The 25,647-nt window shown below is 41.7% G+C and overlaps 1 protein-coding gene across 1 annotated transcript in view; it reads right to left on the bottom strand.

Annotated features, from left to right (window-relative positions):
• LOC137430976 (transcription factor Sp3) overlaps positions 1-25,647 on the bottom strand; it is a 276,404-nt gene that overhangs the window by 3,378 nt on the left and 247,379 nt on the right. Inside the window, exon 6 of the mRNA XM_068121792.2 lies at positions 70-325. Coding sequence (XP_067977893.2) covers positions 70-325 — 256 coding nt within the window. The remainder of the gene's footprint in view (positions 1-69; positions 326-25,647) is intronic.

Genomic DNA, 25,647 nt, shown 5'->3' with positions numbered 1-25,647 from the left:
GTCACGTTGTCCGCACCCCGTGCTGAATTGGATGGCTAAACAACGCCTGCTCCGGAAGAGTTACCCAACTCCTGCTTGAAGTGGCTCAAGGTCACCATGCCGGCCGCGGCCAAAATGTCACCATCGGACGTGGACGTGGTTTCGACCAGAGATTCCGGAGGTGCGACGAGGACCTGGGCCTGGGCCGTGGTGGAGTCTTGTGCCACGACGCTGCCAGAGGCAGAGACCGCACCCTTCTTGCCTTGATGTGTGCGAATGTGCTTGGACAGATGATCACTGCGCATGAAGCGCTTGGAACAATGTGGACAAGGAAACTTTTTCTCTCCTGCAGACAGCACACGGCATGAACGTAAATTGCAATATGGAGGATGGGAGGACTGCATACTTAAAACAAAAAAATGTCCAGTGAGGGGGCACTTTACAGTGGAATGTTATTATACAATCAACCTGCATAGGAAGGCCCTCTTGTTTTATATACAGGACAATACCAACAGATTGCAGCTCTTTGCATCACATTTTAATCGCAGCAGGGAAGAATGGGTAAGATTTGGGCCCCAACTTGCGTCGGGGGGTAAAACCACCGCAAAGAGGCGCTCCCGATAGTTGAGTGGAAGTATTGTAATATCGGTCTCTGGCGTTGCGCTGCAATAATCGCCCGCTTCACATGACCAATTTCCATGAAGAGCACAATTTGGAAACTCAAAGGTTCGTAGTCATGGGCTGCTAACTCAACTTCAAGGATTTAAGGAAAAAGTTAAGGATTATATGTACATGCAACTATCCTCCACTTAAGGATGTCCTCAAATAAGGGAATCCTCAAAGTTTGCTTCAAGGATGCTTCATGCAACTGGGCCCATAAACTCCACCCACCTTCGGTGGCAGATGTAACAAGCATTCTGAGTATTGCACTGCAATACATGTCCCCTACCAAAGTTCAAAGTGCCATAACTTTGTCAAAAATGATCGAATATGCAAATTTATGCACGGTTGATGCTGGTTTTCAAACTTGATCTGCGTTATGCTGAGACACGTGTGTGTACAAAATTTTGTTGAAATCAGCCAATGTTTGGTGCAGTTATCGTACGGAAACCAAACTGTGACAGACGAACAGACGGATCTAATTAAATATGCAAATTTATGCACGGTTGATGCTGGTGTTCAAACTTGATCTGAGTTATGCTGAGACATATGTGTGAACAAAATTTTGTTGAAATCAGCCAATGTTTGGTGCAGTTATCGCACGAAACCAAAGTGTGACAGACGAACCTCATTAAATATGCAAATTTATGCACGGTTGATTCTGGTTTTCAAACTTGATCTGAGTTATGCCGAGACACATGCGTGTACAAAATTTTGTTGAAATCAGCCAATGTTTGGTGGAGTTATCGCACGAAACCAAAGTGTGACAGACGAACCTCATTAAATATGCAAATTTATGAACGGTTGATTCTGGTTTTCAAACTTGATCTGAGTTATGCCGAGACACATGTGTGTACAAAATTTTGTTGAAATCAGCCAATGTTTGGTGGAGTTATCGCACGAAACCAAAGTGTGACAGATGAAACTCATTAAATATGCAAATTTATGAACGGTTGAATGTGGGCGCGGATGATGTGAGACCGGGTTATCCTGACCGGGTTATCCTGACCGGGTTATCCTGACCGGGTTATCCGCGGACCGTGGAAGCTAGGTTACTTCTGACGCGTACTGTGCATACTGCTAAGAGGGCAGAGTATCAGATACATATTTAAAGAAGTATTCACACAGATTATACGCACAGAAGCATATGGTAAAGTGACACTCCAACCTCCCGAGATGTATTGTTGATTTATTGGTAAACTATGTGAATTCAATGTATTCTTGCCTGATATGAAGAATTGCGTCAATGGAAACAAAATTCAGTGAAAACGTTTGTGACTTGATGCTTATTCTAGGAAAGCATTTTAAAGAACAGTCCACGATTACAGCATATTGTACACAAGGAATATTAACAGCTTTGACTTACCGCACTCCAAATTATAGTCCGGAAAACTGGTGGGGAAATTACCAAGGGTCATTTACCCACAGGTTCTGAATCGTTCCCAATCACTAATTACCTCAGGGCGGGCTCACCTGTGATTCGCACTCGGGACTTCGATTTATACACTCGCAGACAGGTCAGCAGAAGCACGACAAAATAGGTTGTTTTCCAAGATCAATGATCGATGTGTATATATATATATGTTGCTCGGCTTGGCTCCGCCCCTCCTGAAAGAGCGCGCTGTGTCGCGGTTTTGACGTTCGCGAGACGAGGCTGAGGGCGCGCGTTGCGGCTTGAGGAGAACTAGAATAAACAAAGTCCCATAACTTTGTCAAAAATGATCGAAAATGCAAATCTATGCACGGCTGATGATAGTTTTCAAACTTGATATGAGAAATGCTGAGACACGTGTGTCACGCCTCGCCTCGTTGATAAGCCCGCAAGGTCGCTCCATGCAGCGGTCTGCACGTATTGCACTGTGTGAATTATATAAATTATTACCAACTCACGGTCTGAGGTACTAGCGATTCAAGAGACATCCTTTTTTTTTTTTTTTTTTTCGTTTAATTAACGACATCTGCCAAACCACGTGCCCTATCACAAATTCCAAAAGGGCATTTTAGTAGACTGACATGCTGAACCGATCTGTGAAGTTTCCCCTCGATTGGATCAAAAATGAGGGAGGAGCTCGGTTTTAAAGGTTCATGCTTAAAAACGTCATAACTCTGAAACCATGTGACTCATGACGTCATGCTCACTGACTTTTTTGTTCATGGGTATGCGATCCTGCCTGCAAAGTTTGGCCTCGATCTGTTCAGCCGTTGCAGAGAAAAAGGGGTTTTCGTGTTTTCACGAAAAACAATATGGCGGCCGAACCACGTGACCTGTGACGTCATAATTACCATTACAATATTCTACAGACCGAGACCCTCCTACGGTGAAAATTTGATCTCAATCGGTCCAATTATTGCAGAGAAATTGGTTTTTAAAGGAAATTAAAACTTAAAATGGCACTGAGCCATTATCAGAATTACCTGACATTAAAATGGCTCATCAGAATTATCAGAATTACCAAAGTTCAAAGTGTCATAACTTTGTCAAAAATGATCGAAACGCCGTGAAGTTCGAACTTGATCTGTAACTTATCATGAGGAAACCATGTGCCAAGTTTGAAATCATTAGCATTAAGAGTTTAGAAAAAAAAGTCCGGAAAACTGTTCTTTGCGTGACGGACTGACGGACGGAGTGCAAACCTATAGTCCCCTCCGGTGTACACCGGTAGGGGACTAATAAAGTGGTGAATGAGAATCAAATGAATTTTACACAAGAATCATTTTATTCCTCCTTCATCCGCAAGCACGTGTTCCCCATGCAACATACAACAAGGATCATTTAAAATTAGAGGTGTTCCTTCCATATTTTGGCTTTTGGACGAACGTCCTATCTCTAATCTGACTGGTTGACTGGCATAGCAACGGCTCCTAAGGATTTCCTTAACTTCAAGGGAATCCTTATCCTTAAGGGTTGCTTATGCAACAACACTTAAGGAAATTCATAGCTAAGGAATTACAGCGTACCTGAAGCGAAATCTTTCCTTAGGTTAAGGGAGTTTTATGCAACCAGGCCTTTTACCTTGCCGACCACAACATTGCAATCAAAAAGCTGTTTTAACTTGGAGCAAGACCACATTTGATCCCTTGGATGTGTGGCTTTCTGTCAGGGCAAAGCCAACAGGTGCGTTACAAAGGCCAGTTGTCCAAAAAAATCACCACCGTAGCAGGAATTCCACAAGGGCCTCAATTAGTCCTCTGAGCTTCCTAATGATAATAATGATAATTAATTACCCTCCCATCTACTTTCTGAACAATCCTCTTGAAGAAGTTCTGTCACTCAAGCTTTTGGATCTCACTATCTGCCTTGATCTTTCCTGGGAAAACCACATTTCCAAGCTGGTCTCCAAAGCCAGTCGCCGACTGGGCATCCTCCGTCATGCAAAGTCCTTTCTGGGCACACCTGAGCTCCTCCCCACAAACAAAGCTTTCATCCGCAGCTCAATGGAATACTGCTCTCCCCTTTGGGCCGGTGCTCCTGCCTCACACCTAGCTCAGCTTCACGCTGTTGAAACCAAAGCTTTCAGAATCATTGGAATCTCCCGCGATGAAGCTGATTCTGAGGGCCTTTCTCTCACTCACCGCAGGCAGGTTTGGTGGTCTGTCTGTCTTCTACTGACTTCTCTCCGACCTAGCTCCCCCTGCTCTGTCCCCCAAATATTCCTGCAGCACGCACAAGATCTGCCAGCAACCGTCTTCTCGTGAAACTGCCAAAATCAAGACTCTCTGCTCACCTTCACTCTTTCATTCCTATTTTTCTCCAGCCTCTGGAACAATGTTCCACACTCCCTTCAATCCCACTCCTCCCTCCAGGTCTTTAAAACAGTTGTTCACCACCATCTCTTGTCTTCCCCCATCCAAAACCTTGATCTTTTCTACCCTCATTAAAACACCCCAAATCGGCCTCTTTCAATCCGCAAATTATTTCCCGAAATTCCTCGTAGTGTTCATTTGCTTTATACCGTGTACCTCTCCCTCCTCCCCAGCCCTCTCTCTTCCACACATCTACCAACGTCCTTGTTCTCCACTGTTGTTGTGCTTGTGTGCTTCCCTCTCCATCCCCCTCTTGTCTCCCACTCCCTTCGTTGTATGTTTTATGTGTCTGTGCATGTTGTCATGTTCAATGTGTTAGCTCTAACACGAGCCTCGATTCTATATACAAATAAATAAATAAATAATAAATGCTTATTAAAGATGCACTTGGCCAAGCTCCAGTTCCGCGATGGGAATATGCAGATGACTTAACTATCGCTGAGAGGCACCACCTCACGCACAATCCACCTGCCCAAGGTCCAATGGAAATCAATGGCATGTAACTCCAGGATTACGACAGCATCAAACTCCTTGGCATAATAATCCTGAAAGATCTCAAATGGAATGAACATGTTCAGTACATTCCATCTAAAGGCTCGTGCAAGATGTATGTTATTCGTGTCCGAAATCACTTTGGTGCCTTGAAGGATGACCTGATGATGGTGTGCAAATCGTACATGACACCACTTCGTGAGTACTGATCAACAGTATGGCATTCCACTCCGAGCATTCACCAGTCAAAAACACTCACAAATTCAAAACCGTGCCATCCATGAGTCAAAAACACTTGAACATATTCAAAAACGTGCCATCCATCAGTCAAAAACACTTGAACATATTCAAAAACGTGCCATCCATCAGTCAAAAACACCTGAACATATTCAAAAACGTGCCATCCATCAGTCAAAAACACTTGAACATATTCAAAAATGTGACATCCATCAGTCAAAAACACCTGAACATATTCAAAAATGGGCCATCCGTCAGTCAAAAACACTTGAACATATTCAAAAACGTGCCATTCATCAGTCAAAAACACCTGAACATATTCAAAAACGTGCCATCCATCAGTCAAAAACACTTGAACATATTCAAAAACGTGCTATCCATCAGTCAAAAACACCTGAACATATTAAAAAACGTGCTATCCATCAGTCAAAAACACCTGAACATATTCAAAAACGTGCCATCAATCAGTCAAAAACACTCACAAATTCAAAACTGTGCCATCTATCAGTCAAAAACACTTGAACATATTCAAAAACGTGCTATCCATCAGTCAAAAACACCTGAACATATTCAAAAACGTGCTATCCATCAGTCAAAAACACCTGAACATATTCAAAAACGGGCCATCCATCAGTCAAAAACATTTGAACATATTCAAAAACATGCCATCCATCAGTCAAAAACACTTGAACATATTCAAAAACATGCCATCCATCAGTCAAAAACACTTGAACATATTCAAAAACGTGCCATCCATCAGTCAAAAACACCTGAACATATTCAAAAACGTGCCATCCATCAGTCAAAAACATTTGAACATATTCAAAAACATGCCATCCATCAGTCAAAAACACTTGAACATATTCAAAAACGTGCCATCCATCAGTCAAAAACACCTGAACATATTCAAAAACGTGCCATTCATCAGTCAAAAACACCTGAACATATTAAAAAACGTGCCATCCATCAGTCAAAAACACCTGAACATATTCAAAAACGTGCCATCCATCAGTCAAAAACACTTGAACATATTCAAAAACGTGCCATCCATCAGCCAAAAACACGAACATATTCAAAAACGTGCCATCCATCAGTCAAAAACACTGACATAATCAAAAACGTGCCATCCATCAGTCAAAAACAATTGAACATATTCAAAAACGTTCCATCCATCAGTGAAAAACACTTGAACATATTCAAAAACGTGCCATCCATCAGTCAAAAACATTTGAACATATTAAAAAACGTGTCATTCATCAGTCAAAAACACTTGAACATATTCAAAAACGTGCCATCCATCAGTCAAAAACGCTTGAACATATTCAAAAACGTGCCATTCATCAGTCAAAAACACGAACATATTCAGAAACGTGCCATCCATCAGTCAAAAACACGAACATATTCAAAAACGTGCCATCCATCAGTCAAACACGTGCTATCCATCAGTCAAAAACACGAACATATTCAAAAACGGGCCATCCATCAGTCAAATACGTGCTATCCATCAGTCAAAAACACGAACATATTCAAAAACGGGCCACCCATCAGTCAAAAACACTTGAACATATTCAAAAACGGGCCAACCATCAGTCAAAAACACGAACATATTCAAAAACGGGCCAACCATCAGTCAAAAACACGAACATATTCAAAAACGGGCCAACCATCAGTCAAAAACACGAACATATTCAAAAACGTGCCATCCATCAGTCAAATACGTGCTATCCTTCAGTCAAAAACACGAACATATTCAAAAACGGGCCAACCATCAGTCAAAAACACGAACATATTCAAAAACGGGCCAACCATCAGTCAAAAACACGAACATATTCAAAAACGGGCCATCCATCAGTCAACAAGTACAAAAAGTTTTAATTAAAACAAAAGCCGCGTCGATGTTACACAATGCCTAGATGCAGCTGTGCCGATAACGTCGATGTTATAGGCACAGGACATTCCTATTGATTCGATTACTTGATGTTATTTTTGTGCAAAGTGAAAATATATCTCGGCAATTTCCCGTGTGTGGCGACGAATTTTTTATATATCTCGGCATTTTCCCGTCTGTTATTTCAGGCGGTGTATGACTGACCATGCCGCGATTTAAAGAAAATATATCTCGGCAATTTCCCGTGTGTGGCGACACGTGAACGAAGCAATGCTCCTCTCTCCACATTATTGTGACGACGTATAAATTAAATATTTCATCGTGACGATTGTCATCAAATGGACGAATTTTTAATATATCTCGGCATTTTCCCGTCTGTTATTTCGGGCGGTGTATGACTGACCATGCCGCGATTAAAAATATATATATCTCAATGGACTTGAAGTTACAGGCCTTTGAGAATTCATTTAATTCTATAAAGGGCAACTTTCATCGGATTTTCTTCCCGTTTTTTTTCAACCGAGTCTAAAACTATGTTAGCGACTGTGAAAAATGAAATGATATATCGAATTTGATTTGAAATAAAACTGTGTGAGAGAGGAAGACACCACGGGCCTACAAAACAGGCCTCAAAGCTATGCGACTTAATAAAATGGTGGATATTTGTTTATATGAAGGCTCTCCCAGAATGGGTGGAGCTTCGAGGTTTTGTCTTCTCTGCAAGAACAAGAAGAAGAACAAGAAGAACAAGAAGAACAACAACAGCAGAGGGCACTCTATGAGCAGCGTCTGCGACGCGGCTAAAAACACTTGAACATATTAAAAAACGGGCCATCCATCAGTCAAAAACACTTGAACATATTCAAAAACGTGCCATCCATCCATCAAAAGCACTTGAACATATTCCAAAACGGGCCATCCATCAGTCAAAAACACCTGAACATATTCAAAAACGGGCCATCCATCAGTCAAAAACACCTGAACATATTCAAAAACGGGCCATCCATCAGTCAAAAACACCTGAACATATTCAAAAACGGGCCATCCATCAGTCAAAAACACCTGAACATATTCAAAAACGGGCCATCCATCAGTCAAAAACATCTGAACATATTCAAAAACGGGCCATCCATCAGTCAAAAACACCTGAACATATTCAAAAACGTGCCATCCATCAGTCAAAAACACTTGAACATATTCAAAAACGTGCCATTCATCAGTCAAAAACACTTGAACATATTCCAAAACGGGCCATCCATCAGTCAAAAACACCTGAACATATTCAAAAACGTGCCACCCATCAGTCAAAAGCACTTGAACATATTCAGAAACGTGCCATCCATCCGTCAAAAGCACTTGAACATATTCCAAAATGGGCCATCCATCAGTCAAAAACACCTGAACATATTCAAAAATGGGCCATCCATCAGTCAAAAACACCTGAACATATTCAAAAACGGGCCATCCATCAGTCAAAAACACCTGAACATATTCAAAAACGGGCCATCCATCAGTCAAAAACACTTGAACACATTCAAAAATGTGCCATCCATCAGTCAAAAGCACTTGAACATATTCCAAAAACGTGCCATCCATCAGTCAAAAGCACTTGAACATATTCCAAAAACGTGCCATCCATCAGTCAAAAGCACTTGAACATATTCCAAAACGGGCCATCCATCAGTCAAAAGCACCTGAACATATTCAAAAACAGGTCATCCGTCAGTCAAAAACACCTGAACATATTCAAAAACGGGCCATCCATCAGTCAAAACCACGAACATATTCAAAAACGGGCCATTCATCAGTCAAAAACACCTGAACATATTCAAAAACATGCCATCCATCAGTCAAAAACACCTGAACATATTCAAAAACATGCCATCCATCAGTCAAAAACACTTGAACATATTCAAAAACGTGCCATCCATCAGTCAAAAACACGAACATATTCAAAAACGGGCCATCCATCAGTCAAAAACACCTGAACATATTGAAAAACGGGCCATCCATCAGTCAAAAACACGAACATATTCAAAAACGGGCCATCCATCAGTCAAAAACACTTGAACATATTCAAAAAAGTGCCATCCATCAGTCAAAAACACTTGAACATATTCAAAAACGGGCCATCCATCAGTCAAAAACACCTAAACATATTCAAAAACGGGCCATCCATCGGTCAAAAACACTTCAACATATTCAAAAACGTGCCATCCATCAGTCAAAAACACGAACATATTCAAAAACGTGCCATCCATCAGTGAAAAACACTGACAATCAAAAACGGGCCATCCATCAGTCAAAAACACTTGAACATATTCAAAAACGGGCCATCCATCAGTCAAAAACACTTGAACATATTAAAAAACGGGCCATCCATCAGTCAAAAACACCTGAACATATTCAAAAACGGGCCATCCATCAGTCAAAAACACTTGAACATATTCAAAAACGTGCCATTCATCAGTCAAAAACACTTGAACATATTCAAAAACGGGCCATCCATCAGTCAAAAACACTTGAACATATTCAAAAACGTGCCAACCATCAGTCAAAAACACCTGAACATATTCAAAAACGGGCCATCCATCAGTCAAAAACACGAACATACTCAAAAACGGGCCATTCATCAGTCAAAAACACCTGAACATATCAAAAACGTGCCATTCAGCAGTCAAAACCAGTGAACATATCAAAAACGGGCCATCCATCAGTCAAAAACACCTGAACATATCAAAAACGGGCCATCCATCAGTCAAAAACACCTGAACATATTCAAAAACGTGCCATCCATCCGTCAAAAGCACTTGAACATATTCCAAAACGGGCCATCCATCAGTCAAAAGCACTTGAACATATTCCAAAACGGGCCATCCATCAGTCAAAAACACCTGAACATATTCAAAAACGGGCCATCCATCAGTCAAAAACACCTGAACATATTCAAAAACGGGCCATCCATCAGTCAAAAACACCTGAACATATTCAAAAACGGGCCATCCATCAGTCAAAAACACCTGAACATATTCAAAAACGGGCCTTCCATCAGTCAAAAACACTTGAACATATTCAAAAAAGTGCCATCCATCAGTCAAAAACACCTGAACATATTCAAAAACGGGCCATCCATCAGTCAAAAACACCTGAACATATTCAAAAACGGGCCATCCATCAGTCAAAAACACTTGAACATATTCAAAAACGTGCCATCCATCAGTCAAAAACACGAACATCTTCAAAAACGTGCCATCCATCAGTCAAAAGCACTGACAATCAAAAACGTGCCATCCATCAGTCAAAAACACTGACAATCAAAAACGTGCCATCCATCAGTCAAAAACACGAACATATTCAAAAACGGGCCATCCATCAGTCAAAAACGCTTGAACATATTCAAAAACGGGCCATCCATCAGTCAAAAACACGAACATATTCAAAAACGTGCCATCCATCAGTCAAAAACACGAACATATTCAAAAACGGGCCATCCATCAGTCAAAAACGCTTGAACATATTCAAAAACGGGCCATCCATCAGTCAAAAACACTTGAACACATTCAGAAACATGCCATCCATCAGTCAAAAACACTTGAACATATTCAAAAACGTGCCATCCATCCATCAAAAGCACTTGAACATATTCCAAAACGGGCCATCCATCAGTCAAAAACACCTGAACATATTCAAAAACGGGCCATCCATCAGTCAAAAACACCTGAACATATTCAAAAACGGGCCATCCATCAGTCAAAAACACCTGAACATATTCAAAAACGGGCCATCCATCAGTCAAAAACACCTGAACATATTCAAAAACGTGCCATCCATCAGTCAAAAACACTTGAACATATTCAAAAACGTGCCATCCATCAGTCAAAAGCACTTGAACATATTCCAAAACGGGCCATCCATCAGTCAAACGCACTTGCACATATTCCAAAACGGGCCATCCATCAGTCAAAAGCACCTGAACATATTCAAAAACAGGCCATCCGTCAGTCAAAAACACCTGAACATATTCAAAAACGGGCCATCCATCAGTCAAAACCACGAACATATTCAAAAACGGGCCATTCATCAGTCAAAAACACCTGAACATATTCAAAAACATGCCATCCATCAGTCAAAAACACCTGAACATATTCAAAAACATGCCATCCATCAGTCAAAAACACTTGAACATATTCAAAAACGTGCCATCCATCAGTCAAAAACACGAACATATTCAAAAACGGGCCATCCATCAGTCAAAAACACCTGAACATATTGAAAAACGGGCCATCCATCAGTCAAAAACACGAACATATTCAAAAACGGGCCATCCATCAGTCAAAAACACTTGAACATATTCAAAAAAGTGCCATCCATCAGTCAAAAACACTTGAACATATTCAAAAACGGGCCATCCATCAGTCAAAAACACCTAAACATATTCAAAAACGGGCCATCCATCGGTCAAAAACACTTCAACATATTCAAAAACGTGCCATCCATCAGTCAAAAACACGAACATATTCAAAAACGTGCCATCCATCAGTGAAAAACACTGACAATCAAAAACGGGCCATCCATCAGTCAAAAACACTTGAACATATTCAAAAACGGGCCATCCATCAGTCAAAAACACTTGAACATATTAAAAAACGGGCCATCCATCAGTCAAAAACACCTGAACATATTCAAAAACGGGCCATCCATCAGTCAAAAACACTTGAACATATTCAAAAACGTGCCATTCATCAGTCAAAAACACTTGAACATATTCAAAAACGGGCCATCCATCAGTCAAAAACACTTGAACATATTCAAAAACGTGCCAACCATCAGTCAAAAACACCTGAACATATTCAAAAACGGGCCATCCATCAGTCAAAAACACGAACATACTCAAAAACGGGCCATTCATCAGTCAAAAACACCTGAACATATCAAAAACGTGCCATTCAGCAGTCAAAACCAGTGAACATATCAAAAACGGGCCATCCATCAGTCAAAAACACCTGAACATATCAAAAACGGGCCATCCATCAGTCAAAAACACCTGAACATATTCAAAAACGTGCCATCCATCCGTCAAAAGCACTTGAACATATTCCAAAACGGGCCATCCATCAGTCAAAAGCACTTGAACATATTCCAAAACGGGCCATCCATCAGTCAAAAACACCTGAACATATTCAAAAACGGGCCATCCATCAGTCAAAAACACCTGAACATATTCAAAAACGGGCCATCCATCAGTCAAAAACACCTGAACATATTCAAAAACGGGCCATCCATCAGTCAAAAACACCTGAACATATTCAAAAACGGGCCTTCCATCAGTCAAAAACACTTGAACATATTCAAAAAAGTGCCATCCATCAGTCAAAAACACCTGAACATATTCAGAAACGGGCCATCCATCAGTCAAAAACACGAACATATTCAAAAACGTGCCATCCATCATTCAAAAACAATGACAATCAAAAACGTGCCATCCATCAGTCAAAAACACGAACATATTCAAAAACGTGCCATCCATCAGTCAAAAACACTGACATAATCAAAAACGTGCCATCCATCAGTCAAAAACACGAACATATTAAAAAACGTGCCATCCATCAGTCAAAAACACGAACATATTAAAAAACGGGCCATCCATCAGTCAAAAACGCTTGAACATATTCAAAAACGGGCCATCCATCAGTCAAAAACACCTGAACATATACAAAAACGGGCCATCCATCAGTCAAAAACACCTGAACATATTCAAAAACGTGCCATCCATCAGTCAAAAACACTTGAACATATTCAAAAACGTGCCATCCATCAGTCAAAAGCACTTGAACATATTCCAAAACGGGCCATCCATCAGTCAAAAACACCTGAACATATTCAAAAACATGCCACCCATCAGTCAAAAGCACTTGAACATATTCAGAAGCGTGCCATCCATCCGTCAAAAGCACTTTAACATATTCCAAAATGGGCCATCCATCAGTCAAAAACACCTGAACATATTCAAAAACGGGCCATCCATCAGTCAAAAACACCTGAACATATTCAAAAACGGGCCTTCCATCAGTCAAAAACACCTGAACATATTCAAAAACGTGCCATCCATCAGTCAAAAACACTTGAACATATTCAAAAACGTGCCATCCATCAGTCAAAAGCACTTGAACATATTCCAAAACGGGCCATCCATCAGTCAAAAACACCCGAACATATTCAAAAACGGGCCATCCATCAGTCAAAAGTACTTGAACATATTCAGAAACGTGCCATCCATCCGTCAAAAGCACTTGAACATATTGCAAAATGGGCCATCCATCAGTCAAAAACACCTGAACATATTCAAAAACGTGCCATCCATCAGTCAAAAACACTGACAATCAAAAACGTGCCATCCATCAGTCAAAAACACGAACATATTCAAAAACGTGCCACCCATCAGTCAAAAACACTGACATAATCAAAAACGTGCCATCCATCAGTCAAAAACACGAACATATTCAAAAACGTGCCATCCATCAGTCAAAAACACGAACATATTCAAAAACGTGCCACCCATCAGTCAAAAACACTGACATAATCAAAAACGTGCCATCCATCAGTCAAAAACACGAACATATTCAAAAACGTGCCACCCATCAGTCAAAAACACTGACATAATCAAAAACGTGCCATCCATCAGTCAAAAACACCTGAACATATTCAAAAATGGGCCATCCATCAGTCAAAAACACCTGAACTCAAAAACGGGCCATCCATCAGTCAAAAACACCTGAACATATTCAAAAACGGGCCATCCATCAGTCAAAAACACTTGAACACATTCAAAAATGTGCCATCCATCAGTCAAAAGCACTTGAACATATTCCAAAAACGTGCCATCCATCAGTCAAAAGCACTTGAACATATTCCAAAATGGGCCATCCATCAGTCAAAAACACCTGAACATATTCAAAAACATGCCATCCATCAGTCAAAAACACCTGAACATATTCAAAAACATGCCATCCATCAGTCAAAAACACTTGAACATATTCAAAAACGTGCCATCCATCCGTCAAAAGCACTTGAACATATTCCAAAACGGGCCATCCATCAGTCAAAAGCACTTGAACATATTCGAAAACGGGCCATCCATTAGTCAAAAACACCTTAACATATTCAAAAACGGGCCATCCATCAGTCAAAAGCACCTGAACATATTCAAAAACGGGCCATCCATCAGTCAAAAACACCTGAACATATTCAAAAACAGGCCATCCATCAGTCAAAAACACCTGAACATATTCAAAAACGGGCCATCCATCAGTCAAAAACACTTGAACATATTCAAAAAAGTGCCATCCATCAGTCAAAAACACTTGAACATATTCAAAAACTGGCCATCCATCAGTCAAAAACACCTGAACATATTCAGAAACGGGCCATCCATCAGTCAAAAACACGAACATATTCAAAAACGTCCCATCCATCATTCAAAAACAATGACAATCAAAAACGTGCCATCCATCAGTCAAAAACACGAACATATTCAAAAACGTGCCATCCATCAGTCAAAAACACTGACATAATCAAAAACGTGCCATCCATCAGTCAAAAACACGAACATATTAAAAAACGTGCCATCCATCAGTCAAAAACACGAACATATTAAAAAACGGGCCATCCATCAGTCAAAAACGCTTGAACATATTCAAAAACGGGCCATCCATCAGTCAAAAACACCTGAACATATACAAAAACGGGCCATCCATCAGTCAAAAACACCTGAACATATTCAAAAACGTGCCATCCATCAGTCAAAAACACTTGAACATATTCAAAAACGTGCCATCCATCAGTCAAAAGCACTTGAACATATTCCAAAACGGGCCATCCATCAGTCAAAAACACCTGAACATATTCAAAAACATGCCACCCATCAGTCAAAAGCACTTGAACATATTCAGAAGCGTGCCATCCATCCGTCAAAAGCACTTTAACATATTCCAAAATGGGCCATCCATCAGTCAAAAACACCTGAACATATTCAAAAACGGGCCATCCATCAGTCAAAAACACTTGAACACATTCAAAAATGTGCCATCCATCAGTCAAAAGCACTTGAACATATTCCAAAAACGTGCCATCCATCAGTCAAAAGCACTTGAACATATTCCAAAACGGGCCATCCATCAGTCAAAAACACCTGAACATATTAAAAAACAGGCCATCCGTCAGTCAAAAACACCTGAACATATTCAAAAACGGGCCATCCATCAGTCAAAACCACGAACATATTCAAAAACGGGCCATTCATCAGTCAAAAACACCTGAACATATTCAAAAAAGTGCCATCCATCAGTCAAAAACACTTGAACATATTCAAAAACGGGCCATCCATCAGTCAAAAACACTTGAACATATTCAGAAACGTGCCATCCTTCAGTCAAAAACACTTGAACATATTCAGAAACGTGCCATCCATCAGTCAAAAACACCTGAACATATTCAAAAACGGGCCATCCATCAGTCAAAAACACCTGAACATATTCAAAAACGGGCCATCCATCAGTCAAAAACACCTGAACATATTCAAAAACGTGCCATCCATCAGTCAAAAACACTTGAACATATTCAAAAACGTGCCATTCATCAGTCAAAAACACTTGAACATATTCCAAAACGGGCCATCCATCAGTCAAAAGCACTTGAACATATTCAGAAACGTGCCATCCATCCGTCAAAAGCACTTGAACATATTCAGAAACGTGCCATCCATCCGTCAAAAGCACTTGAACATATTCCAAAATGGGCCATCCATCAGTCAAAAACACCTGAACATATTCAAAAATGGGCCATCCATCAGTCAAAAACACCTGAACATATTCAAAAACGGGCCATCCATCAGTCAAAAACACCTGAACATATTCAAAAACGGGCCATCCATCAGTCAAAAACACTTGAACACATTCAAAAATGTGCCATCCATCAGTCAAAAGCACTTGAACATATTCCAAAAACGTGCCATCCATCAGTCAAAACCACGAACATATTCAAAAACGGGCCATTCATCAGTCAAAAACACCTGAACATATTCAAAAACATGCCATCCATCAGTCAAAAACACCTGAACATATTCAAAAACGGGCCATCCATCAGTCAAAAACACTTGAACATATTCAAAAACGGGCCATCCATCAGTCAAAAACACGAACATATTCAAAAACGGGCCATCCATCAGTCAAAAACACTTGAACATATTCAAAAACGGGCCATCCATCAGTCAAAAACACCTAAACATATTCAAAAACGGGCCATCCATCGGTCAAAAACACTTCAACATATTCAAAAACGTGCCATCCATCAGTCAAAAACACGAACATATTCAAAAACGTGCCATCCATCAGTGAAAAACACTGACAATCAAAAACGGGCCATCCATCAGTCAAAAACACGAACATATTCAAAAACGGGCCATCCATCAGTCAAAAACACTTGAACATATTAAAAAACGGGCCATCCATCAGTCAAAAACACCTGAACATATTCAAAAACGGGCCATCCCATCCATCAGTCAAAAACACTTGAACATATTCAAAAACGTGCCATCCATCAGTCAAAAGCACTTGAACATATTCCAAAAACGTGCCATCCATCAGTCAAAAGCACTTGAACATATTCCAAAACGGGCCATCCATCAGTCAAAAACACCTGAACATATTCAAAAACATGCCATCCATCAGTCAAAAACACCTGAACATATTCAAAAACATGCCATCCATCAGTCAAAAACACTTGAACATATTCAAAAACGTGCCATCCATCCGTCAAAAGCACTTGAACATATTCCAAAACGGGCCATCCATCAGTCAAAAGCACTTGAACATATTCCAAAACGGGCCATCCATTAGTCAAAAACACCTTAACATATTCAAAAACGGGCCATCCATCAGTCAAAAGCACCTGAACATATTCAAAAACGGGCCATCCATCAGTCAAAAACACCTGAACATATTCAAAAACGGGCCATCCATCAGTCAAAAACACCTGAACATATTCAAAAACGGGCCATCCATCAGTCAAAAACACTTGAACATATTCAAAAAAGTGCCATCCATCAGTCAAAAACACTTGAACATATTCAAAAACGGGCCATCCATCAGTCAAAAACACCTGAACATATTCAAAAACGGGCCATCCATCAGTCAAAAACACTTGAACATATTCAAAAACGTGCCATCCATCAGTCAAAAACACGAACATATTCAAAAACGTGCCATCCATCAGTCAAAAACACTGACAATCAAAAACGTGCCATCCATCAGTCAAAAACACGAACATATTCAAAAACGTGCCATCCATCAGTAAAAAACACTGACATAATCAAAAACGTGCCATCCATCAGTCAAAAACACGAACATATTAAAAAACGTGCCATCCATCAGTCAAAAACACGAACATCTTCAAAAACGTGCCATCCATCAGTCAAAAGCACTGACAATCAAAAACGTGCCATCCATCAGTCAAAAACACTGACAATCAAAAACGTGCCATCCATCAGTCAAAAACACGAACATATTCAAAAACGGGCCATCCATCAGTCAAAAACGCTTGAACATATTCAAAAACGGGCCATCCATCAGTCAAAAACACGAACATATTCAAAAACGTGCCATCCATCAGTCAAAAACACGAACATATTCAAAAACGGGCCATCCATCAGTCAAAAACGCTTGAACATATTCAAAAACGGGCCATCCATCAGTCAAAAACACTTGAACACATTCAGAAACATGCCATCCATCAGTCAAAAACACTTGAACATATTCAAAAACGTGCCATCCATCCATCAAAAGCACTTGAACATATTCCAAAACGGGCCATCCATCAGTCAAAAACACCTGAACATATTCAAAAACGGGCCATCCATCAGTCAAAAACACCTGAACATATTCAAAAACGGGCCATCCATCAGTCAAAAACACCTGAACATATTCAAAAACGGGCCATCCATCAGTCAAAAACACCTGAACATATTCAAAAACGTGCCATCCATCAGTCAAAAACACTTGAACATATTCAAAAACGTGCCATCCATCAGTCAAAAGCACTTGAACATATTCCAAAACGGGCCATCCATCAGTCAAACGCACTTGCACATATTCCAAAACGGGCCATCCATCAGTTAAAATCGCGAGATCTTGGAGACGGCGGCAGGGATTTTCGAAGCTCCACACCGTCTCCACGTTTTTCGAAGTTAAGTCTGTTCACAATTGTATTTTGTCGAAACTGTATTTATCTTTCGGTGTGTGAAGTTATTGTGTGCAACTTTGGTTGTTTCTCGGTGTTTATCTTTCATAAATTGATCGTCTGTTTGCCGTGTCGTGTCTTGAGGCCTTGTACAGTGTGCACTGTACAACCTTGAGGCTTTGTTTTTCTCTCAGCGGTCCGTCTTTTGTGATCCAATAACTTTCGTTCTCTGTATTCCCAGGCTTTTCACCCATAGCCTACTTCCTTGTGTAAATCTCAACTCAAAAAAAAAAAAAAAAAAAATTTTTTTCCCTTCTCTGTTATCATTCGTTTATTCATTCTTATTCGTTCGTTCGTTCTTTGACCACGTGTTTCTCCCCCATTTCCCCAGATAGTTTTCACTCATTAACCTTCAATGTTTACACTTTCCCCTCAAGTTATGTATTCCGTCATATTTTATAACACCTTTTTCTTCTTCTTCTTTAAAAGGCTGCTTTCGACTTGCTCACCAAATCAATTCATCCCAAAAAAAATATCCATCTCCTATAGTGCCTTTTTTCTACATTCCCTAAACTCTCCTGCACTCCATCCTCCATCCAGCGTCCTTAAACGTATTTTTAACTCGAAGGTCACAAGAAACTCGTTTTGCAATAAATGTTCGTTTCCCATAAATCGTACACTTTCAAAAATCCAATCTCACCCCTCCCCTCCAAATCTTCCCCATAACCCCTCCCCTCCAAATCTTCCCCATCACCCCTCCCCTCCAAATCTTCCCCATCACCCATCCCTTTCAAATCTCCCCCCTTGCCCCCTCCCTCCTAAACGACCCCCTCACCCCTCCCCGCCAAGACGCCCCCTCGCCCCTCCCCTCCTAGACTCTTGCCTCACCCCTCCCCTCCAAATCTCCCCCATATCCCATCCCTTTCAAATCCCTCCCCTTGCCCCTTCCCTCCCAAACTTCCCCCTCACCCCTCCCCTTCAAATCTCCCCACCCTCATTGCTTCTCAATTTCCCCCCTCTCACTCCCCCTCCTCAAAGCGTCCTCCCCGCTTCTTCCCCCTTCAAACTCTCACCTCCATCTCCCCCAACCTTCTGCCTCGCTCTTCCCCCTCCTCAAATAACACCTCATTGTGGCTCACCCAATCACCATCAAACCTTTTGTCCGCCCCATCCTTCCCTTTCTCCGAGCTATTCTGAAATCTCTGACACACCTTCAACAGCTCTCCCTACCTCTTCCACCTCTTCCACATCTTACCCTACCCCTCCTCCCCCCTGTTCTGTATCTGATGCTCCCCCTTCCTCTTCATTAACGGTATGGACCTCAAACATCCGGGGCCTTCGTTCAAACTTAACTGATCTCTCCATACAGGTTGCTTCTGTCAAACCAGACGTGATCTGCTTAACAGAAACTTTCCTCCTTTATGATGTCTCTGATTCCATAGTATCTCTCCCGGGCTACTCCCTCCTCCGGTATGATAGACCTGAGCCTCGTCCTGGAGGCGGGGTTGCTATCTTTATCAAAAACTCTCTTCCTCACTCGCCCTGCACTGCACTCTCTCCACCTCACCCCCAGGAATACCTCTGGCTACGGCTTCCCCTTCGCTCCCACCTCTTGTTCATATGTGTGTTGTACCGTCCACCAAACAGTGATGACTCCATCTACATCTCGCTGTCTGATGATATGGACCAACTTCTATCTACTCATCCCAACTCTCTCTTCCTCATATGTGGTGATTTCAACTGTCATCATGCCAGTTGGCTGGGTGTGGGTACCTCTCTCACCAGCCATGGCTCCTCAGCAAAGGACTTCTGCGACTCACTGGGACTGACACAATCTGTCAATTTCCCGACCCGGATCTCAGTCAACGGAACATCTTCTCTTCTGGACTTGGTTATGACTAACTTCCCTGAAAATGTCTGCTGCTCTTCTTCTGCTCCGATCGGATCATCTGATCATGTCCTTGTTAAAGTGGACATCTCTCTGACCATCCTCAGGGAGCCTGCTCAGCGTCGACGAGTCTGGCATTTCACTCAGGCCAACTGGCACGGTCTTCAAGCAGCCATCAATCATCTGGACTGGTCTCCCATCTCTACCACCTCTGACATCAACTCATCCTGGGAATTCTTCCAAAGTAAATTGCTCTCTCTCATGCACAGATTTATCCCATCTCGTCTTCAGTTGTCATACCCTTCCTCCCGTCCATGGTACACGGAATCTTGTGGTGAGGCTGTTGCCCAGAAACAACTTGCCTTCGTCTCCTGGAAAGCAAATCCAACGGAAGGAAATCTCATTTCCTTTCACAAAGCCCGAAACAAGTGTGTGTCCACCCTCAGGAGAGCCAGGAAACAATATCTCTCCGTTCTCAAGACCGAACTCTCTTATCTGTCTCCCTCTTCCAAATCCTGGTGGCGTCTGGTCAAATCCGTTTCTGGTGTTTGTTCCCCCTCCATCCCCTCCCTTACCTCAAACGGCTACACAGCTGACTCCGCACGTGAAAAAGCTGAATGCCTCAACTCTGTGTTTGCCTCTAAATCTTGTGTCCCAAACCCATCCCTCTCTGTACCCACCATACCCAGTCGTACCCTGCTGCTCCTGGACTCCGTGTCCTTTCCTCCTGACAAGGTGGAAAAGTTTCTGTCAACCCTCGACTCTGATTCTGCAACTGGACCCGACGGCATCAGCCCACGGGTCCTAAAATCCTGCTCTGCTGCTCTATCTCACCCTCTCTCTGTTCTCTTCACCCTCTCTTTTGCTCAAGGTCAACTGCCATCTGCTTGGAAATCAGCCAACATCACCGCTTTGCACAAAAAAGGTGCAAAAACAGATCCTAGCAACTACAGACCAATCAGCCTTCTCCCAATCATCAGCAAAGTCATGGAATCCATCATTGCTTCGGATATGAAATCTTTCCTCTTCTCCAATGGCTTGATCTCTGATCATCAATTTGGTTTCAGACCAGGTCACTCTACTCTGGACATGCTGCTTCTGCTGTCTCAACAATGGATGGAGGTCCTCAATGCCAAACAGGAAATTAGAGCTGTCTCCCTCGACATATCACGTGCCTTCGACACGGTCTGGCACCCCGCTCTGCTCACCAAACTCTCCTCCTTTGGTATCCATGGAAATCTCCACGCATGGCTGGCGGACTTCCTCTCTAGTCGTCGTCAACGTGTGGCCCTGAATGGGTTTCTCTCATCTCCTCTTCCTGTTCAGGCTGGAGTTCCCCAAGGCAGTGTTCTGGGCCCCGTGCTTTTTCTGGTCTTCATCAATGATCTCTCTGACTCTCTCGAAAATCCTCTCTATCTCTTTGCTGATGACTCCACTCTCTGCCGCTCCATTCCTCTTCCCTCAGATCGGCAGTCTGCTGCCTCCTCACTCTCTGAAGACCTGGACAAAATCACAGACTGGTCAAACAAGTGGAACATGTCTTTCAATCCTGACAAATCTCACACTCTTACTATGTCTCTCCGAAAAGATCGACTGGACAACCCTCCCATCTACTTTCTCAACAATCCTCTCCAAGAAGTTCTGTCGCTCAAGATTTTGGGTCTCACTATCTGCCATGATCTTTCTTGGGAAAACCACATTTCCAAGCTGGCCTCCAAAGCCAGTCGCCGACTGGGCATCCTCCGTCGTGCGAAGTCCTTCCTCGGCACACCTGAGCTCCTCACCACATACAAGGCTTTCATCCGCAGCTCAATGGAATACTGTTCTCCCCTATGGGCCGGTGCTCCTGCCTCACACCTAGCTCGGCTTCACGCTGTTGAAACCAAAGCTTTCAGAATTATTGGAATCTCCCGCGATGAAGCTATCTCTGAGGGCCTTTCACTCAATCACCGCAGGCAGGTAGGTGGTCTTTCTGTCTTCTACCGACTCCTCTCCGGCCTTGCACCCCCAGCTCTCTCTGTGCTCTGTCCCCCAAATATTCCTACAGGTCGCACAAGATCTGCCAGCAACCCTCTGATGGTTAAACTGCCGAAATCTCGGCTCTCTGCTCACCTTCACTCTTTCATTCCTCTTTTCTCCCGCCTCTGGAACAAACTCCCTCACTCCCTTCAATCCCACTCCTCCCTCCAGGTCTTTAAAACAGCTGTTCACCACCATCTCTTATCTTCCCCCATCCAAAACCTTGATCTTTTCTACCCCCGCTAATTCACCCCAGATCCACCTTGTTTGAAATTCCAACTTCTTTCCTGGAAGTCCTGGCAGTGTCCATATGTTTTATACCTCTCCCACCGCCCCCTTCCCACGCCCCCCCCCCCAAAGCCCTCGCCCTCTCTCAGATCTCTCGATGTCTCCATGTCTCTCGGTCCCTGCTCTCAAATGTTGTGTTTGTGTCCTTCCCCCTCTCTCCCCATCTTGTGTACCGCTCCCTATGTTATATGTTTTTTGTGTCGGTTTGTCTTTCTGTGTGATTAATGTTCGCTCTTTCACGAGCCTCGACCTTGTATACAAAAAAAAAAAAAAAAAAAAAAAAAAAAAAAAAAAAAAAAAAAAAAGCACCTGAACATATTCAAAAACAGGCCATCCGTCAGTCAAAAACACCTGAACATATTCAAAAACGGGCCATCCATCAGTCAAAACCACGAACATATTCAAAAACGGGCCATTCATCAGTCAAAAACACCTGAACATATTCAAAAACATGCCATCCATCAGTCAAAAACACCTGAACATATTCAAAAACATGCCATCCATCAGTCAAAAACACTTGAACATATTCAAAAACGTGCCATCCATCAGTCAAAAACATGAACATATTCAAAAACGGGCCATCCATCAGTCAAAAACACCTGAACATATTGAAAAACGGGCCATCCATCAGTCAAAAACACGAACATATTCAAAAACGGGCCATCCATCAGTCAAAAACACTTGAACATATTCAAAAAAGTGCCATCCATCAGTCAAAAACACTTGAACATATTCAAAAACGGGCCATCCATCAGTCAAAAACACCTAAACATATTCAAAAACGGGCCATCCATCGGTCAAAAACACTTCAACATATTCAAAAACGTGCCATCCATCAGTCAAAAACACGAACATATTCAAAAACGTGCCATCCATCAGTGAAAAACACTGACAATCAAAAACGGGCCATCCATCAGTCAAAAACACTTGAACATATTCAAAAACGGGCCATCCATCAGTCAAAAACACTTGAACATATTAAAAAACGGGCCATCCATCAGTCAAAAACACCTGAACATATTCAAAAACGGGCCATCCATCAGTCAAAAACACTTGAACATATTCAAAAACGTGCCATTCATCAGTCAAAAACACTTGAACATATTCAAAAACGGGCCATCCATCAGTCAAAAACACTTGAACATATTCAAAAACGTGCCAACCATCAGTCAAAAACACCTGAACATATTCAAAAACGGGCCATCCATCAGTCAAAAACACGAACATACTCAAAAACGGGCCATTCATCAGTCAAAAACACCTGAACATATCAAAAACGTGCCATTCAGCAGTCAAAACCAGTGAACATATCAAAAACGGGCCATCCATCAGTCAAAAACACCTGAACATATCAAAAACGGGCCATCCATCAGTCAAAAACACCTGAACATATTCAAAAACGTGCCATCCATCCGTCAAAAGCACTTGAACATATTCCAAAACGGGCCATCCATCAGTCAAAAGCACTTGAACATATTCCAAAACGGGCCATCCATCAGTCAAAAACACCTGAACATATTCAAAAACGTGCCATCCATCAGTCAAAAACACGAACATATTCAAAAACGGGCCATCCATCAGTCAAAAACGCTTGAACATATTCAAAAACGGGCCATCCATCAGTCAAAAACACTTGAACACATTCAGAAACATGCCATCCATCAGTCAAAAACACTTGAACATATTCAAAAACGTGCCATCCATCCATCAAAAGCACTTGAACATATTCCAAAACGGGCCATCCATCAGTCAAAAACACCTGAACATATTCAAAAACGGGCCATCCATCAGTCAAAAACACCTGAACATATTCAAAAACGGGCCATCCATCAGTCAAAAACACCTGAACATATTCAAAAACGGGCCATCCATCAGTCAAAAACACCTGAACATATTCAAAAACGTGCCATCCATCAGTCAAAAACACTTGAACATATTCAAAAACGTGCCATCCATCAGTCAAAAGCACTTGAACATATTCCAAAACGGGCCATCCATCAGTCAAACGCACTTGCACATATTCCAAAACGGGCCATCCATCAGTTAAAAGCACCTGAACATATTCAAAAACAGGCCATCCGTCAGTCAAAAACACCTGAACATATTCAAAAACGGGCCATCCATCAGTCAAAACCACGAACATATTCAAAAACGGGCCATTCATCAGTCAAAAACACCTGAACATATTCAAAAACATGCCATCCATCAGTCAAAAACACCTGAACATATTCAAAAACATGCCATCCATCAGTCAAAAACACTTGAACATATTCAAAAACGTGCCATCCATCAGTCAAAAACACGAACATATTCAAAAACGGGCCATCCATCAGTCAAAAACACCTGAACATATTGAAAAACGGGCCATCCATCAGTCAAAAACACGAACATATTCAAAAACGGGCCATCCATCAGTCAAAAACACTTGAACATATTCAAAAAAGTGCCATCCATCAGTCAAAAACACTTGAACATATTCAAAAACGGGCCATCCATCAGTCAAAAACACCTAAACATATTCAAAAACGGGCCATCCATCGGTCAAAAACACTTCAACATATTCAAAAACGTGCCATCCATCAGTCAAAAACACGAACATATTCAAAAACGTGCCATCCATCAGTGAAAAACACTGACAATCAAAAACGGGCCATCCATCAGTCAAAAACACTTGAACATATTCAAAAACGGGCCATCCATCAGTCAAAAACACTTGAACATATTAAAAAACGGGCCATCCATCAGTCAAAAACACCTGAACATATTCAAAAACGGGCCATCCATCAGTCAAAAACACTTGAACATATTCAAAAACGTGCCATTCATCAGTCAAAAACACTTGAACATATTCAAAAACGGGCCATCCATCAGTCAAAAACACTTGAACATATTCAAAAACGTGCCAACCATCAGTCAAAAACACCTGAACATATTCAAAAACGGGCCATCCATCAGTCAAAAACACGAACATACTCAAAAACGGGCCATTCATCAGTCAAAAACACCTGAACATATCAAAAACGTGCCATTCAGCAGTCAAAACCAGTGAACATATCAAAAACGGGCCATCCATCAGTCAAAAACACCTGAACATATCAAAAACGGGCCATCCATCAGTCAAAAACACCTGAACATATTCAAAAACGTGCCATCCATCCGT

This window comes from Myxine glutinosa, chromosome 7 (genome assembly GCF_964187855.1).
Source record: "Myxine glutinosa chromosome 7, kmMyxGlut1.1, whole genome shotgun sequence".
Taxonomy (NCBI): domain Eukaryota; kingdom Metazoa; phylum Chordata; class Myxini; order Myxiniformes; family Myxinidae; genus Myxine; species Myxine glutinosa.
Note: the sequence above shows the minus strand (reverse complement) of the source record. Positions and strands in the feature narration are given on the sequence as shown.